Genomic DNA, 19,960 nt, shown 5'->3' with positions numbered 1-19,960 from the left:
ACGTTTGATCGAGCTGTCTTTCTAGTCTTTCAGCTAAATTGTCGAGCTAACGAACGAAATAACGAGGAAGTTAACATATAGAATCAGAAGAGCGTTTACCTCGCTAATTGTTAAATGCACGATAAACATTTTTCCTTCGTAGTTGATCTTCTGAACCTCCGGCCAGCGGAAATGATGTGTTTTTCGAGATCCTTGAAACGTTAGGATGCCACAGTGATTTATAGCAAGATAGAGCTGCACACCTTTCTGGTCCTGTTAACAGAAAAATGATAACATCAATGTACAGAGAAATCACGGTCTTGTAACAAGGTTGACTAAATACGTCGCCTACTACGATTCTATGAATAAACTTGATTCGTATGATTAACTGTCTATAAGCACGGACTTCAAGTTTATAACTACAAGCATTAGGCAACATTACTTTCAATATTTCATATCGAATCGGATTAAACTAACAGATGCAGCTTACGAGTCGAAATAATAGTATGAAATACAGAATATGAAATAGTTCACATAATAGAATATTGATTTCTTGATCGAAATTCGAGAAACTAATTTATGGAAAATCTTCTATGGGCCATACAATTGTTTATACAGCTTGTAATGTTCACGACTATTCAGATTCAGCAGCTAAGCCTACACGTTTCCGGGAAAACCGCGCGAGTTCTCCGCGACGAACTCAATTTCGACGGACTACGCTTGCCACAATGTTTACCGTGGTTAGTTAAACAAATAGTTAGCGCTCGACGCTACGTAGGATTTCTGTCGCAGTCAAGGATTTATAATTTCAAAGAAACTTTGAGGATACTCGCCTAATGTTTCTGTCTTTGATATTTAAGGGGTCTCATACACCTAAGACACGAGAAAGCAGGATCAACTTCAACAATCCTTCTTGGAAAACATTGCTGATTATCTTAAAACCATTATACACGTATTTTTAACTGTACACTTTCGTGTATACATTCAGCAAGTTTCGTTGAAAGATAAATAAAATTCAAGACGTGGGTTCCACCGGACGAATTTCTTTTAATTTTGACTTGGACCACTTTCATAATTAAGGGCACATTTATCAGTGCAAACTATAATATTCTGGTTTCCTTCGCAACGAGACTGGTCGAACAGAGTATTCGGCAATGGCACGTTTCTTGTTAAAGAAATCAGGAGAGGCAAAAGATTCAATATCGAGATCTTACCTTAACGGGATGCGGGTCAACAGCGTATGCCTCCAACTGAGAAGCTAACCTAAGGAAGTGAGTTACTGCTTGTTCTGGCGTGAATCCTTTTAACTGTGTTTGATGAAGTTCCATTGCTTTCTCCTCGATGGTCTCCGTCTGATTGAGCAGCAGTTTGTGCGGAGAAATATAATTTCCTTCGTGAATCTCGGGATCATAGTCTCCCAGTTCACCTAAAACGAGAAACAATCGAGCGTTGATACATTCGTAGTCCAGTCAATGAATGCTCATAAGGGGGGCGTAGAGGGAAATGGAAGGATCACAATTTTTAACTTTGGGACTTTGTTTGGACTAGTTAGGAGGTAAACATACTAAAAGTCCCTATTCCTAAAAGAAGTCACCTTTTTCGGTTTTCCACTTATATCTCGAAAACTATGTGTCCTAGCGATAATACCATTCCATACAAAATTAAAGCTGACAAAATGTGCTATGAGATTGATTGCATTCAATTTTTCGCTATCTCGCATAGTTTCCGAGATATCCGCGCTCAAAGTTCGCTAATTGTGAAAAAGGAATTTTTGCCTTATTCGACTAGCTAACTCTTCAGCACAATTAGTGAACTTTGAGCGCGAATATCTCGGTAACTATGCGAGATAGCGAAAAACTGAATCCAATCTATCTTTTGGCATATTTTGTCAGCTTTAATTTTGTGTAGAATGGTCTTATCGCTAGGACGCATAGTTTCCGAGATATCCGGCTCAAAGTTGACTAATTGTGAAAAAGAACTTTTTGCTTCACGTTTTTTGCTTTACTTGACTAGCTTCAGCACAATTAGTGAACTTTAAGCGCGGATATCTCGGTAACTATGCGAGATCGCGAAAAGCTGAATCCAATCAATCGCGTGGTACATTTTGTCAGCTTTAATTTTGTATGGAATGGTCTTATCGCTAGGACGCATAGTTTCCGAGATATACGCGGAAAACCGAAAAAGGGGACCTATGTGTGTTCTATGTGCCCCCTGCACCCCGCTCACCTCCTGGGAGTGGGGACTTTTAGTATGTTTACCTCCTAATTAGTCCAAACACAGACCCAAAGTTAAAAATTGTGTTCCTTCCATTTCCCTCTACAACTTTTCGTTGACTGCACTATCGTTCGTCGGACCTTTGTACAAACTATGCTGGGGTATCTCGAAAAATACCAAACAATTTCTTGAACGAAGTAATCTCATGATAGTCACGTAATTTCATCGGGATTTGCGGTCTCCCGCAATCCTTTTATGCAACTTCGAATCTCCGGCAGCATAGTTGCTAGAACCTGTAGAATATTTGCCGAGATACACCAACATTTGTATAAATATTGGAGTAGGTAAATCAGAGCGGTATAACCCGATGGCATAGGTATGTTTCTTTGGAAAAGAAACTCTGCTTACTTTGCACAATGCACGCCGCCAGCAGCGCTGCTTCACCTGGACTGCAGTACAGTCGTCCATGAAGAAGGTCCCTTTTCAGCTGCTGATAAATCTGATACCTAGATATCTCTTCGTGTAGCCTTAGAGGATCTGGCGGGTAAAATTTCACGCGGAAAGTGAACAAAATCGGGTCCATATCTGAAACACAACCATGAAGAAACTGTGATAATCAACTTAAATAAATTTCTATTGAATAAACTACTTCAATGCAAAATAGATATTTGCTAGCGTACTCGACACCTTTGTCTATGCTTGAAACGCTAAATTTTAAGTTTCGAGACTGTAAGTATCATATGCGAGTAATTCAAAGTTAAACAAACTACAGTACGTCACTTTTATAGCTGATTATCGTTGGATTTTTTAATCATTCGAATTTTCAGCGATTTTGTACGTGGTCTTGTGTACGTTTCGCGAGCTACTGTTTTCTTCTCGATCCTCGCCGAAATAAACACTACTATGTTTACTCATCTATGAGAATAGTACAACGTGTCTCTTACAGTCTAAAAGTTTTATGTGACATCGACCCACAATGAGCGACTATAGAATAGAAATTGCAATCGAAGCCTTGGTCACAGCTGTTCATTGTTACATGCAATCGAATTCACGTTCGCTCCTTTGATCCACTATGCGCCGAATGCCAGTGTCGAATGAATTTTTATTATATTGTTTAATGAAGAATCAGCATTATTGCGAAATAATTATCGCCGGATGAGCCGTGATGAGATAATGCAACAGTAACGAATCAAATATACAGGGTGAATCACGAATCGTGATCAGTAGAAACTCCGATTGTAAATGGTTCGAAATGTTTCCTCGTCAATTTCTCCTTTCCATAATAAATTTTCATTCGCGTGACGTTCAAAGATAGAAATGTATAAAAATTCAGCGCAGAATATTTATACTATTCGATGCTGCTTACAGCTAACGAAACTGTGAACTGACCTTTTACTTGCTTAATTGCCGTTTTAGCCACGTCTAACCAATGCTGGAACAGAAGAATTCGGTATGAAATAGAAAATGTGATTGCGGTGGTTCAAATATTAATGACAAATGCAATTAATACTGCGTCACTTAATAAAATTTGATATTTATCAGATAATTGCGTAAGTTCGTGCCCGATTCGAGAATAAAATTCTATGGTTAAATTTTAAAGAATACAGTTTTATTAATCAATCAGAAATTATACAATCATCTAATGCTTCTAATCTGAAAGCACTAATAATGTCTTCTAGCGAAAATAAATCTAATACTTCTAATCTGAAAGGTCTAATAATGTCTTCTAGCGAAAATAAACGTTGATGGTAAACGAGCTTACTCTTTGTCTGCAGTGATCTACGTATCGAAGTCCGAAATAATCCGTTTCCTTGATCTTGAGTTGCTTGCACACATATTCGAGGATGTAGCTTCCCTTGTCCTGAGGCTGCAATAGAAAGATAACTGCAGTGAGTTCTCTTAAGATGCTCGTGAGTCTGAGGAGACGTTGATCAACTCGGCAAGGTAAAACGTATGGTTATGTATGTGACAAAGTGTCCCTATCAAACCGATCGATAAGATACGTAAACAGCAGCATCGAACAACAGAGAACAGTGCGGCAAACAACCCATGAAAATTCCATCCGCCAACAATAACAACATGTTTTTCAATCTCTTTCGTCTCGAAAGAAGAATAATTTTCCTCTTAATTCGTTCTGGCGAATTGCGAGACACGTTTGCACAGTTAAATTCAGCGTAACTCGAAGAAGCTCGCACGAGCGATTTTATCACTATACTATATCCAGCGATCAGGATGCTACATTTAAAAGCAAATGCACATGCACGGTCGTCGCAATATGGATTATCGGGGTAGAAGCAATCCACATTGTGCGCAACGCAACGCTGCGAACCCGTGAATTCGAAGCTTTAATACCAGGCTACGAGATATTCGTTGATGAACTATTGGACCGGCTACTTTTGACGAGCGCATAATCATCTATGGCTTAGCCAAATAGAATGCATAGTGTCCGACGCGGAACTGTTCGGCACAAATACGACTCCATACATACGTAGACGTTCATTATTGTGTACCGCGATAGTCTGAATACGTATTCAATCTGTCTTAACAAGCCGAGTATTATAAATCCAGGTTAGGGAAAGTTGTAACTTGTTGCTCATTTTTGTTCCATAAAATAGTAAAAAATAATCGTACATCAGGTTTTAAAATCTCGTTGCGAAGAGAGGAAAGTTCAGTCTTCAAATCCGTGGTGGGTCCAACGCCGAAAAAAATTCTCTAATGTTTTCACAGATGAACGTGTCCTCGGTTTTTCACCAGCTATGTCGCGCGAGATTTTTCTAGGAGAAAATGAGCGATGGGTTGGGGATTAAAACGAGTCCGAGTTTGTTGCCGTACTATTTTACCACGCTTATATTAGCTTGCCGCGTCGTTGTTGTATGCGTCAAATCTCGTAATCGAAGTTTAAACCATTTCCCGATGAGCTAGAGACTTGAAACTTTAAACATTGCTCAGAACTGGATGACAATGCAATTTAAAAAATAAATTTAAAAAAGAACTGTGCGTCTAGGAGAAAAAAATATTTTAAATATTAACCGTCACACCTCGCCACGCGACGCATAGTAGTAAGTGATCGCGTTCAACGATCCCTACTCCGCGCGCCAGCGCTCCCTACTCCACTACGCGTTTCGACTCCGACTCATTCCCACTCCACTGACCCATTTCGCACCGAAGGAGCTCAGTCAGTGTGGCGTTCCGTTCATTCAGTTCCATTTCGGACAATTTCGGACTCCATCAAGAGACGTCGTCTCTCGGAGTCATCCCCTCATTCTATGTATCTCGCGTATTCCCATATCTTGCGTTTCTATATCTTACTATTTTATTATAGTATTCAATATTACTATATCTTGCGTTCCATTTAAAGAAGACTAAAAAGTAGAAAATAAAAAATGTATAAAAAAAACTTTTTAATAACCATGCTTATATTAAAATGCTCTGAAAAGGAGAAAATAATTATTTTAGACATTAATGACTATAAATAAAAGCGTGGACCGCCCACGAAGATTACGTCAATATAGTTTAGCGCTCCACGCTTTTATTTATAGTCACTAATGTCTGCAAAAAATGATTTTCTCCTTTTTAGAGCATTTTAATATAAGCGTGGTATTAAAAAGTTTTTTTTCATTTATTAACGAAATTATTGTTGAAAGACTTTCTCGCGGCGGACCAGTTCGCCTATCTTTGTGTACAGACTTTCGCATTTGCAATGAAAATTAAGCATTAAAAGTATAATTTCAGGGGTCGTTAACGTCAAAGAACGTTAGCCGAGCTGGATCGTCGCATCGCGGGACAATTAAAAGGAACAGGAACGTTCGACTGCAATGTTGTTCCGTGAATAAGCCCATTGATAGCGCAAGCTCCGAGGTGCATGAATGCATTTCTTGCGTCACCGTGTGGCTACGCGAAATCTTCCTGCAGCAGAAACGCTTTCGAATCGAAACACTCGACGTAAGACTGATATATGAGCGGTCGGTTTACTCGATTCAAGCTGCAACCTGCAATAGGGGCTGCGACTTCCTATTGATGAATCTAGCGTGTGTCATCGCAGTGTTACGTTCCCTTGCATTTCGATGGGCCGGTGGTTGCATCGCGCGAGGGGAAAAACCGTGTCGACGGGGCACGAATGATGCAAGCGGAACAGACGGCATAATTTAGTTAATAAAAATGATACATCTCGGGAAACGCAGTTGTAAGAGGCAATAAAAGCCGGTATACGACGCAAGGAATATATCGATTGGTCGTTGGACACCCCCAAGAATGATATAAAAAGAATATTCTTGGCGAAAGCAGACAGTTTTTAACGTGACGAGTGACTTGAATGCCAACTACCATCGCTGCAATGATAGACTACAACATCGAGCCGAAGACTATAACCTCGTAATACCTAGCGCACGATAACGCACCCCTAAACATTGCGATTCAGAGAGAGGTCCCCGATTATTCGCACTTTATCATTGACAAAATTAATACTTTATTCTACATAAAAGAATGCGCCGGAAATTCAATTCAATGGAAAGTTAATCAAATCGCGGGGATAAAAGATTGATCAATTCAGAAACAGAAGTCAAATAAAATTATTCATCTGTCTTCAGTGTCAACAAAATGAAAATAATCCAACATTCTTAAATTTTTAGTCACAAATGCATAAAATCTGCAGTCTACCATATCATTCAGAATGTGCAATGGTTTGTCTCAGGTTGATTGCTAAGAAATTAAAGTATTGCTTTTCTCTTATTTGGATCGTTCTTAACGAACTGATTAATGTTTGCTCGAAGCATTTTTTCCCCAACCTCTTCCGTTTAATTTAGAGAAGATGAAGTCGATGTTTGCTGTGGTTCAAAGGAAAACAGCTAACACTGTATTTACTTTGCAGCTTAATAACTTTTATTGGGAACGATGTGTTCCAATTGCAAACATAGACATTAAAAATGTGAAGTTGGCGATTGGCTCTTGTACATTTCCAACAAGACCGTTCAAACCGATTATTTTTGTCGACATTATCTTGTCAAAAAAGTCTGCACCTAACAATTTGGAAACCTTCAATTTATATAACAGAAGATGGTAGGCCAAAAATGAATTGTCATGATTCAAATCACGTTCCCTGTGTCAAAATTTCGAACGGAGCAGGTTCTTCGCTATCTTTGTTCCACGTGATTGCCAGTTTCCTGTTTTTGAAGTAATTGCTACTGTATAAGTAATACAATTGCAGCGTCACTGCCCGAAGTCACAGAGATCATGGACAAACCATCTGATGGTTTTTTAATGTGCGATTGCTAATAACAAACTGCATGCGCATAATTGTTTTTTTTTCTCAATCGCTCTATAGATTGTTGGTTTAGAGTTTCGAAACGTCTCGTAGTCGTGATTTCGTAGAATAATCTAGTTTACGTTTGCTCAAGAACTTGGAACTGATGATAGCTCACTGCTATCGGGCTAATTAGCACATTGCTGACGTTTTAATACTTGTTATTCAATATCGGCCAACTTTATTGAATGTTAGAATAAAGTAGCGTGAATGACATACGATAACGGAATGCGTTTTCGCTATTATTATTTAACCAAGGAATCCTTTTCTGGAAAAAGTTATGAATGTACATAATGTACAGAATGTACATAAATTAGATGTGTTTAGTATATGAAATCTTGTATGTACATGATACACCGTGCAACTTATGCTACTTTCACTGGCGAATGACGCAATAAATTGTACATATGTGTATTAACATTTACACAGAAGCCTACATTTCATTCCTACGTTTTCTTCGATAAAGATTCACCGATGCCTCGCAACAGGACCTTGAGATAACGCAACAACAGGGAAATGCATATCAAGTTATGCATTTTGCGCAATGTCCGCTTGTAACAGCTACAGTATCGCTCAAAAGTTTGTACTAATCATTCCTTTGTGTGCAGCGTGGTTGTTTATTACATCTGCCAGGTGCTATCTTTTCGGTGAAACTTGAAATAAACGTGACAACCACGCTGTAAATATTCTTTAAAAGTTGGCGAATGTCCTGTGGATTTTTATACGAATTCTCGTTTCTATAGATTAATTACTACACTGCGGATGTTTATGCATTTTCTAATTTTTGTTGACAAATTCCACAAAAGTGGAATCTATGAATTTTCTATCGAATTTGATATCCTAGCCTTTTTTTGTAACATTTTCAGAAGCCATAAATGTGAAAAACCTGAAGAACTTTCGTAGGTCGGGTGATGGCTAGCAATAAAAATGAAATAAATCTACGCGTTTTAAAAAGCACGTTCCTTATATCGTAGAAATGAATGTGCAACGAGTGCATAAAAATCTGCAGCCTGCTTATGCGTAATAGTGTACTGCCATAAGACCTTCCCCACAGTTCTACTTCACGCCTTCTAATGTGGTTCTCAATCCGCGTTTTGTTACAGTATATTTTCTTAATTTATTATACACATTGATCACTTAATGTTAATCATTTTATTCTTAAACAACAAAATGTTCGAGTGGATGTACGAGCCGCTTTCGTTATGGCATCCGATCGCAAGGTTAAAAAGCCTCTCTATTCCGTAGAAACAGATAATTGTGTGCTAGTTAATTTGTGCTGTTTGTGTGTTTAATGACTGTCGCATTGCGAGATCCTCCAGTGACCAACAGTCGATGTATCATAACACGTAAATCCATAAAATATGATATAATCGGGTGCAACGTGATTGTTTCGCGAAATTGGCTTGGTCAAGTTATCAAAGTTAATAATTCTGTAATTCGACAGTTAACATGCTAATTCAACGCAACGCTGTTTCGTTCCCCCGTAATGAACAAGACTGAACGTCACTGTGACACGAACTTCTTTATACAAGATGTTCGAGTTATTAATTTATGTATATTTCTTGATGTAGTACAATAGCCATTGCTGTGCTAAAAAATGTAACAAAATCGACAAGTATTACCGGCTTGATTCTCCCCGTTAGAAACAAACATAACTAGGTACCGTGGCAGCCCATTATGGTAGTTCGGAGTCAATGTTTGCGTAGCAACGTTCCGCGTATACTCCATTTTCTTCCACAAATTTACAAGCCTCGATGGAGCAAAACATTTTACATCACGCGGGAATTCGAGTGCGGTGCCCGTATGACTAGGGAAACCGATGGATATTGTATTCATGTTTCTATCGTTCGACAGAATCGCCGAAAGGGAATATCCGTGCACTATGCAGCTGTATGCAGCTGTATCAACGGAAGAACTTTCGGAAAGCCACAAATGAAAATTTCAATTCGAAAGCACGCCCCTTTCTCCGATATCGGGAGCCAAACTTCGAAAAGACGTCGCTGATTTCGCCGGGACTATTATTCGAAAAAGTCAACTTCTCTTCGCTCTCCATATACAGGGTGTTTCGTTTATCTGATAACGGAAACATCTTGTGACGCACTGAAGTTACGAAAAAAATTTGTTTACAAAAATTGTTCCGTACGAAGGGTACAATCATATCGCCGCCTGAATGTAAGAACTAGGTAACTTACAATTCCTGATTTTACAATTAGAGAAACTGATGAAACTGTATTTTAAGGTTTTAAGATTATGGTAGGAGGACCGTTATTTTCAACATACTGCCAATATCTGCTTATATTTCTTTGTTTTAAGTGGAACAATACATGAAAACACATCACCTTGGATTTAAAAAAATTTTTAAAAAGTCGAATTGCCCAGTTATAACATAAATAGAAATCTGTATTTATTTTTTATCTACTTTGAACACTGCTCACTAGATGTCGTAGATTACTTTGATATGTTACCCAGCAGTTTTTACATTAAATTCTACTTGATTTCTTCTTTAATACGAAGTAGATAACTCAAAATGTCCAAGTTACCTACTTCTTACATTCAGGTACCGATATAGTCCAATTTTTTTGAGGACTGAAATGGTGAGGAGGGAGGATTTTAAAGTCAAATTAAGTTTTTAAGAATGTCCTATTTTTTACCACGTTTCTATTAGCTCGCTTTCTCGTCTGTCTGTTTGTTATACCATGATCGATAAGAGTATCAAATTGAAAAATGAGTATAATAGTGTTGACCTTCATATCCCCCCTCCCCACCATTCTAGTCCTCAAAAAATTAGACTATATGATTGTACCCTTCATACAGAACAAGTTTTTTCGTAACGTCAGTGCGTCACAAGATATTTCCGTTATCAGATAAACGAAACACCCAGTACTATTTCGTGTTACATTAACTGTCGATGACTAGACTGAGGATTTTATGCGTTTACGAGAACAATTGTGTTTCAAGTATTATTACAACCAGAGTACTACATAATCGTTGTGCAAAGTAAAGTCCTAGTCAATGGTCTTCTCATACAACCACGTCAGAGACAACATTCCTCAAGATATAAAAAGTTTGCATAACATTTACATAAGTATAAAAGGCCACTCGATCTACATAACAAGTGTGCACTTTTTTCCCTGTTGTCTGCAGACTTGGCAGATTGAGACTTGTGTCCCCACTCTAGCTTCCCCTTCCACGACGCTATCCCCCACGCGTCCGCCACGGCCCAATCAAAACAAAATACGTTTCTCGAAGTATCATTTGCGTTTCCTATAATTGTTAAGATCGTAATTACATTAAGTTGTCCTAAAAGTTTCTTTCACTACGTGCACATTCCATATTGTTAGATACATCAGCATACACAAACAAACACAATCTTATGTTCGTTCATGTTTTATTATTCCTTAACCCTTTCTTAACCATGCCATTGATTCTGTTAAAAATTACTCTGAATTAGCACTGAGCACATTGATCGAGAACGAAACGAACTTTTTGGACAACTTAATAGATAATTGTAATTAAGCATTAGGATTAAAATCAGGATCGTGATCGTGAATCTGCGATCACTATGATAAATCATGTTTAGTCACCTAACGTTGCCACCTCCAATATCTATTGTTGTCTTTAAAGCCTAAGTATGAAGTCTACAAATAAGGGTCTTCGAAAATTGAGTGTTTAACGAGTGGACTGCGAATTTTTAATGGTTAATGCAAAATAATAATGTTCTGTGTCTGTTATATGGACTAAGAGCTACTTAGAAAGTGTATACGTGCATGGGTAATTATAGTCACTGAATTCCTAATGAAAGGGACTATCACTGTAGGTGTTTAAAAAAGGGTGCTTCCATTTAAAAAAATGAAGGTGACCTTGATATCTCTTTGTCGTTCAGACATTTGACGTATCTTTAAAAAGAACAAAGATATTTGAGGTGGCAACGTTAGGTGACTTACCCTGTATATTTATCTTCGCAAGCGCATAAAACCCGCAGTTCGACCATGCGATAAGATTAAAGAAATTTAAAAATCAGAACAACCATGGCACACTGCCTAATTCTCGGTACACACGGAAAGAGCAGATGCGAAAGCTGCCGAAGAACTTGCAGAACATTTTATTGGAGGAGTTGAAGAAGGAGCACAGTTTGCACGGAAACATTCTTAACAAGAACGCAACTAGTATGAAATCTCTCTCCGCAATAGTACTGGCAAATTGAAGGGAAGCAGTTACAGAACAACCTTATTATGAGTTTGTTGCCTGGCGCAGCGACAAGACAAAATAACCATTATTTACTCGCTATATTATTGATATAAGAAGGACGTAAAAATGATTACAAGATGTGCAACCTAATCACTTTAGGACCGAGCCAATCGCAAGAAACGTCCAATTGGAAAGTGGAATTAAAAGTATATGAATTCCGACGTGTTGTGCTCTTCGGTGTGTGGGTCAGAGTGCAATCGAAAAAGTGGAAAAGTTATCCTGACGGGAAATATTTCGCCGGGTATTATTGCACATTGGCGAAATTGAATTCTATATGAGCCATAAAGTATTGAGGATCGCATCAAAATAAAGGCACTCGCGAACACCAAACATTCTGGGACATGTGTCATCATGCTCGTACCGCGGCGAATGAAAGATCCAGCGTATGAACAATTATTTATAACAGTGTATTCTTGGACGATTAATCCCCGTCGCGGTTAATTAAGGAAATTGATAAGTTTTCTCCTCTTGAAATGAATTGGAATGCAATTATAGCAGACACCTACAGCGAAAATGTTTGCACAGAATCAATTTAATGTGGCGACCGATGGAACAGGCTCTAGAACAGCGACCGGACACACTGGTTATACTAATTTCGGTTTTGCGATGACGGAATAAACATTGTGTTAAACTGTTTCGAACACCGGAATCAACGTTATCACGGTTTTCAAGCTAGAGATCTCACAGGTCACAAGTTAACTACTCTGCGAACTACTTTCAGATCTTCGGGATTCTTTACCTATTGTGTTGGCCTTACCTTTTAGGAGGCTTTTGCGACAACCACGGATTACTATGGGAGAGCTCTTTTCCTCGCTCCTACGGAGATGTGTTATTGTTATTAATGCCTCAGATATTTCTTTGTGGCGCGACTAGCTCTTTTGCAAACAATGGAACAATTTCGACAACAGCTTTCAGCCTCGAAAGCACTGCGCTTATGAATGAATTAATCAGATATTGTTCGGACAATCGAGTTCATCGATTATTCGATTATTATTTTATATAGGTGACTGTTTTCACGTGAAAGGAAATCATTTTATAAAACTTACACAGATTTAGCCTTCGGAGAGCAATTTATTTTCCGGAAGTATAAATCCTGAAGGTACATATAAATGTTAAACGATTCTTGAAACTGTATAGAGACGAAGTGAAATATAGTATCAATATTTAGCTATATTAACTGTATCGCACAAGTTAGTTCGTTGTAGTACCGATAAAATTGTTATCACTGCTCAACAATTTATTAAAAAAAGAACATCTAATTTTCCAAAAGTGCATATCACCTAATTATCAGCAGATAAAGCGTTAATCTCCTTTTTTCCTCTTCGCAATGTTGATTCGTTATCAGTAGTTGTCGAGTAGGTATGTCATACCTATCGGCTAGTTGCCATAATTTCGCCGTGCACTAAATATTCAAAAGAGTGACCGTGGTCGAAATAAAAGCATTCTGCGTGTGCACTCAATTGTATCTATATTCCGAGCATCGATGTTCCATCAATCGAATTTCCTCTTAATTGATGCCCCAATAATTAAACGTTTCGTTGATCAATGTTCTAATAATCGAGGTTCTATTGTTCGTCCCTCAAATAATAATCAGCTTCCCTGTTTATTGAAAATCATTGAACGATAATCAACAATTCATTACGAATGTGTAGACTGTTTCATATTAATTCGTGTGCAAGTTAATTCGGAAACTTGTCTTGGAAATGTCACTGATAAACGTAGTACAAAATGTTCGAATTCTATGGCAGGAAATATTTCTTGAAAATCGATGCGCCGAGCGAAAGTGATAACGTAGATCCCGCGAAACATGGTGTAGCTCGCACAGGAAAACCGAGTCGCACCCAAAGTCGCCAGATTGAAACTTGTATCCCCACTCTAGCTTCCCCTTCCGCCGCGGCTCGGTCACGTGACGCTTTTCGTCACTGTTGTCCGGTGCCGTCAGAGAGGGGGTAACTTTTTCCCCTGGATTTGTGCTCCCTCCCCTCATCAGGCGACTCCGGAATAATTTAATCTGATAATGTATCGACATTCATACCTTTTTGAAAATTTTAATTTCAAAATTTAGAATAGCGACCAAAAAAAGAGAAATTTTCAAATATATTTCGCCGAGTCTGTTACCAACGTGTTTTGACATCTCTCCGTGCTGTATCTTTTGCTCGCCAGTGTTCACGCATTGTCATCGAATTCGCTAATACTCCGAACAAAACTTCGGCTGGTCTAGTGGGCGGTTAATAAATCGATCATCGCGATAATCGAACTACTTCTCTGGATCTATAGTTTCCGGAACTATTTTGATTAAAAGTTTCTTAATGGTAAACGGAGAATGCGTTGTCGTAATGAACGATTCTCGAAATACCTCCATTCCATAACGATATTATCGATAACGTTAAAAAGAAAATTAATTTAATATTCATGTACGTACGATACATTTGTTAAATGTATTTTTATTAAACTTATGGGATTCAATTAAATGTGCGATAAACGCATACCTAGCGAATGAAAGAATTCGAAAAAACGAAAACGTAGAAACAGAAACAAAATTATAGCGTATTGTTGAATAATATAGACGGTTGCGAGTCGACGTTGACATCGCTGGAAAAAACTCGTCATCCATGTCAGTGAGTGCACGTGGTCTGGTGGGTGACGTGAGGAAGCTTCCGTGACGGTCGAACGTGTACACGTACACGTATGAAACATGTACCCCTATTGGTCATGGTGCGACCGAGACCTGTCATTTATCAACAAATCCAAATCGGTCCATCCGACTCAATCTCGAAATGACATAACCGATCGGAAATGAAAAATCACGGGGTACGTCATTGCTATGAAAAAAGAGCTGCATCACAGACAGAGCAATACTACTAGCAGGAAACACAACTTTCGATCAATGATCATTTCGCACACGCACGAATACAGAGACAGGCGTGAGACCGAAGCAACTTTTGGACATCCTGGACAAAATACTCGAATACAAACGAAAAAATAGTCGAATACACCTAAAGAGGTCTTTAACTGGTTGCCGCACTGTATTTTCTTTTTACGAGCACAACGATTAAAATATTTATTGTACATCTATATTCACTCGAATGCTTAACTATTGCCTGCAAAGAAATAGAATTTTAAGAAGGGGTTGAAAAGATTTTGGGTATGTACCTGCGGTGGCAGAAAGTGTGCAGTCTTTTTAAACAATTTATGGGACATCCGCTGTGCACTTACTATCACGTGAAGCATATGTATATTATACACATAAATTGTCCGAGGGAGGAATACACGAAAGCACATGCAATCATTGGAGGAACGCGATGAAAAATGTTTTATACAACAGTGAATCAGTAGAGAATTGTTTAATGAGACTGTGCACTAGCTACCACAATAAACAGTCATTTTTAAACGGCAAATTTGATCGCGTTAGACGGTGGTCTACCGTTTACTCTTTCGATCGGTTTAGTGGAAAAATTTCGTTCGCAAAGCCGTGTTTTCAAGTTCACGGAGCTGGTGAACCATCGGGTTGTTTCGCCGTGCGATCGTTACCGGTCGTAGGCTGAGGAGAAAAAAGGGGTAGAAGTAGCGCGTGTACTAAGCGTTATCAATAGGTTGGTCGCGTGCGGCGACTGGTCAATGAGCGTGTCTCTCTCACCTGAAAGTCACAGTGGATAATTTCGGCGTCGTCCAAGAGTCGAATAGTGGCGCGATGCACCACCGTAACGTCGTTCTTGCTGCCAAACTTCAACATTTCTGCCCTCAAGTCGCCACCCGAATTATCCCTCCGGCCCTCATCGTCTCCTGCTCCACAGCACCACACACTGCCCGCTGATTACACGCGAAATTTACGTCGCCGTTGCTTTCCCCGTGAACGATGGGATTGTCAGAGACGCGTGAACCTCTTGCGAATTTTCCGACGGGCTGACACTACGCACGACAGCACAGTAAAATGAACGACGAGACATCACCGTAAAGGAACTCTGAACTCTGTCAACCGGTCCCATCCACTGGCTCGATCCTCCGACGATGCCACGTTTACGAAACCCCGTCGAACGCAACGTTGCCGCTACCGGACACCTGGGGCAAAGAGTAGGGATGCAATGAGAGGGGACACTCCAGGCGGTACCTTTCGTGTCGGTCGTTCGACTGTCCCTTTAAATTGTACCGGCGCGCGGGAAATTTGAATCGACTGGATTTAATACGCTTAGTGCGCGGCAATATCTACTAATTACACGTCTGTTTGCTTTAATTTAAAATGTGATGTTTATTAACATTGACTTTCGAAGTATTTACGTTAATTTTTTAAGAGATATACAAATATGTTACAAATAAATTAGCATAGCATATCATGTCAGACTCATTAAAAAACTTAATCTAAAAGCCTAATCTAACTTGGGGTTTCCCAAACTTTTTCTGCAATGGAACACTTCGCAAACCCGGAAATTTTAACGGAACACAGCTTATTTTTTGGGTTGGGGAATTCCTACGAGTTACGAAATATACACAAATACACTTGTTATACATTCATTTATCAGACCTTTCCAAATTGTCGCGGAACACCTATTCAGGTTCAGCGGAACATAGTTTAGGAAACCCTGATCTAACTTAAACTTAACATTGATGTTTCCTTTTAGCTAAACGGAAAATCAATGTACATATGCGTTAATAATATATTTTTATTGCCCACAGGAGCAGGTACGACGTTTGGCAGCACAGACGTGCATGGGGTACGTTAGCATTAGAACGGGTTGTCTTACTATCCTACCACCATAGATGATGAATTGGAGCAGTTGTATTATGTGAGTACACCGAATGCAACAAAACCGTACAATATAAATTTATATTGTATCTGTATTTTTATAAAATAATTGAGAAATATCTGCTTGAGAGAGAGAGAGAGAAATTTATTTCTTCTTTTAGAAAGTCTTACGAAACATGGTCTGCAAAGATATAGAAGTAAAGTATTCACTAGTTTGTCCTTTTATAGTTTACAACTGGTTTCGTCCAAAGAAGGACAGACAGATTACTTTTAAAACCATAGTAAACGCGATCAGAGAGCGATGTATCGGTATGGATGTATGCAGAGAGTTCTGATGTATGTTGTGTCACATACTCCTGGGGCTTTAGAGGCTCATTACCAATTCCATGTAGGATCCTGCTGTATCGATCGGAGCTAGAGGTACCGCAGACTGCAGATAAATTATAGGAATAGAACAAAAAGTTTCAGAAAGAAAAAGTATGTTTACTTTTTCATCCGCTACATAAATTAAAAACAACTTGTAGCAGGCTAAAGTAGAAGCTTCAGGCCTGAAAATAAGGCCAGACAGAATGCTCTACGACTTTCTATCGTGCAATTAAGTTGCAAGCGCTCGAAGATCGGCAATTTTTCGTGCAACCTTAATTTTTATGTACCGTGTAATTGTGACATTAGTGATGAACGTGATCGAAATAGTATTACAATGGGGGACCATTGTTGCAATAGTCAAAATGGGGTTGGGAAAGTTTGCACAGGATCTGGTCGGGTTCCCAAAAATTTATAAAATCCGGATACGCGAAATTATAATCGAGTCAGATCGTCGGGACGGGATCCTAAAAGTTTGCGGGTAGAGTCAAGTTTGGGGATCCCACAAAATTTCTGATCACATGAATATGACGGGTTGTCAGGATCTAACAATCAGAATGTATTTGGGTACCCGAATATTACAAACTTCCGGGATGCCGATTGACCCGACTATAATTTTGGGTACCTGAAATTGTGAATACAGGAACATTATGAACTTTCGGTCTCCCGACCTGACCGGTGCACCGCGGGGGTTCTGATACCCGCGCACCCCTAGAGATGAAACGAGTAGACGTTGTCCCAAAAGTTTCTTCCGCATTGTGTTCCTTTAATGTAGCTAAATAAATACAAACAATACGATAATCTTTATGTTAATATTTTAGTACTTCTTAATATGAATTTGCATTATGTGCATGCATCGAAAAACAACTTTTGGGACAACCTAATATTTATTTAGCAATATTAAAGAAAGGCATTGCGGAAGGAACTTTTGGGACAACCTAATATAATCGCTCATTTTGAATGTCGTCCATCCAGTATAAAATTAGTTAAAAGATCAAATAATTGAATAAAAATTGGATGAGTTAAATCAATAAATTATATATTCTCAACCCTTAGCACTCGAGTGGAGGGTTACCACTAAAAATTGCAGTGCCATTATTAAATATGTTGAATGAGCTATTATATCAATTTCGTATTCATACAAAGAAAGAAATTAATTATTCTAGGTCGGAAGAAATGTGTAATTTTCGAGTTAAAATAGTTCCAAGTGCAAAGGCACCGACCAGATACTATTAAAGACTGCCAGCCTTATGGGAGTTCGTGTCACTCGAATATTTCGGTGTTCTCTTACGCCCTCTAAGATATATTCTGACTGGAGTGAGAAACAGAAGGCCATCGACATGATCTCGTCGATACAGAAGGCTACTGAGGAGATTCTCGTCGGTGAGAAGGCAAATCGTCACGGAACCATATTGATCATCATGAATTGTTACATTCTGTACCGAGCAGATATTTCAGACGATGTTGGTTTCAATATTAAAAGCAAAACTCAAGGACAAAGAATTCCTAGAAATATATTATTGAAGAATAATTTTTTAGGAAAATCAACAATTCCTATTTCAAATTGTATACGAGACACCTCAGTTTGTAATTTCAAAACATTTCATAAACGAGAATTATTACCTTTCACTTTTTAATACATAAATGTTCCAAGAATCTATCTGGACAGAAATATTTTGAAAAGACTACTTTTTTGAATAAATTAATGCGTGCGAATGTTCATGGTTTAAAAGTTATTCTATATTTCGAGTTTTATTGTCTATTTTTACGAAAAATTTAGATGGCAAGGTGGTCAAGGGAGTGCTCGTTAACATCGTTATAAAAAGGAATTGTTATAAACATTAAACAGTCAGATATAATAAATTTATCTGTGAATTGTATCGAATAAATTAATGCGTGCGAATGTTCATGGTTTAAAAGTTATTCTATATTTCGAGTTTTATTGTCTATTTTTACGAAAAATTTAGATGGCAAGGTGGTCAAGGGAGTGCTCGTTAACATCGTTAGAAAAAGGAATTGTTATAAACATTAAACAGCCAGATATAATAAATTTATCTGTCAATTGTATCGAATAAATTAGTGCGTGCGAATGTTCATGGTTTAAAAGTTATTCTATACTTCGAGTTTTATTGTCTATTTTTACGAAAAATTTAGATGGCAAGGTGGTCAAGGGAGTGCTCGTTAACATCGTTAGAAAAAGGAATTGTTATAAACATTAAACAGTCAGATATAATAAATTTATCTGTGAATTGTATCGAATAAATTAATGCGTGCGGATGTTCATGGTTTAAAAGTTATTCTATATTTCGAGTTTTATTGTGTATTTTTACGAAAAATTTAGAAGGCAAGGTGGTCAAGGGAGTGCTCGTTAACATCGTTAGAAAAAGGAATTGTTATAAACATTAAACAGCCAGATATAATAAATTTATCTGTCAATTGTATCGAATAAATTAATGCGTGCGAATGTTCTGGTTTAAAAGTTATTACGTATCACGAAAACTATTAGCCACTTGGACTAAAAAATTAGGTGGTCAGATAGCCAAGGGTTTGCTTGTGGACATCGCTGTCAAATAGAATTGTTATAAACATTAACCAGATGGAAATAATAAATTTTTCAATAATTGTCACGGCGATCGACATCGATCGATATTCGGCGGAGTGGGGGGCGCCGCTCGAGCTCGGCAGATCGGCGACAGCTCACCGGTGGTCAGTCAGTCGGGGCGTGGGAAGCGGGGTGAGCGGACGTGCTGCGTGACCAGGAGCGCCAGGAGAACCGGAGGGACCAGAGGTGGACTAGAGGTCATCTACAGTTACCCTGGCCTACCTTCAACTGTCAATTCAAGGAACAACGGTAAGTTTGATTACTAATATTTTTCAAAACTTCTTTTATCATTTAAACTCGTCCTTCATACTTTTGAAATTTTTATCGAGACTTTCACTGAAGACTATTGAGCCTTCTTCAAATTTATCAATTTTATTCTTTATAAAAATTACATTTTGAGCGTCCCACTCGTATGCAGGATTATAATTGCTCTTGTGAGCTGCTTCGTTGGTTGTTTTCGCACTCGTGTGCGGGGTTATAGTTATTCTCTTAAGATAAGAGTACTTGTCCACGT

At 38.5% G+C, this 19,960-nt stretch overlaps 1 protein-coding gene and 1 long non-coding RNA gene across 5 annotated transcripts in view; one reads left to right on the top strand and one right to left on the bottom strand.

Moving 5' to 3' along the window:
* The window catches only part of Frmd5 (FERM domain containing), a 39,081-nt gene extending 23,300 nt beyond the window's left edge, over positions 1-15,781 (bottom strand). For 2 of the 4 annotated variants that reach the window (XM_076426405.1, XM_076426406.1), the window contains exons 1-6: positions 15,378-15,741; positions 3,956-4,060; positions 3,583-3,625; positions 2,602-2,778; positions 1,194-1,405; positions 100-252 (exon numbers count right to left, since the gene is read on the bottom strand). In XM_076426405.1, coding sequence (XP_076282520.1) covers positions 100-252; positions 1,194-1,405; positions 2,602-2,778; positions 3,583-3,625; positions 3,956-4,060; positions 15,378-15,473 — 786 coding nt within the window. In that variant the 5' untranslated portion in view covers positions 15,474-15,741. Of the gene's footprint in view, positions 1-99; positions 253-1,193; positions 1,406-2,601; positions 2,779-3,582; positions 3,626-3,955; positions 4,061-15,377 lie in introns of all 4 variants that reach the window. The other 2 variants (XR_013009172.1, XM_076426407.1) reach the window with 2 other exon arrangements.
* LOC143210006 (uncharacterized) overlaps positions 1-19,607 on the top strand; it is a 64,486-nt gene extending 44,879 nt beyond the window's left edge. The window contains exons 2-3 of the long non-coding RNA XR_013009174.1: positions 16,412-16,521; positions 18,011-19,607. This is a non-coding gene — a long non-coding RNA (uncharacterized LOC143210006). The remainder of the gene's footprint in view (positions 1-16,411; positions 16,522-18,010) is intronic.
* The last annotated feature ends 353 nt before the right edge of the window (positions 19,608-19,960 follow it).

Source organism: Lasioglossum baleicum, chromosome 6 (assembly GCF_051020765.1).
Source record: "Lasioglossum baleicum chromosome 6, iyLasBale1, whole genome shotgun sequence".
Lineage (NCBI taxonomy): Eukaryota > Metazoa > Arthropoda > Insecta > Hymenoptera > Halictidae > Lasioglossum > Lasioglossum baleicum.
The sequence above is the reverse complement of the archived record's forward strand: the minus strand, read 5'-3'. Positions and strand labels throughout refer to the sequence as shown.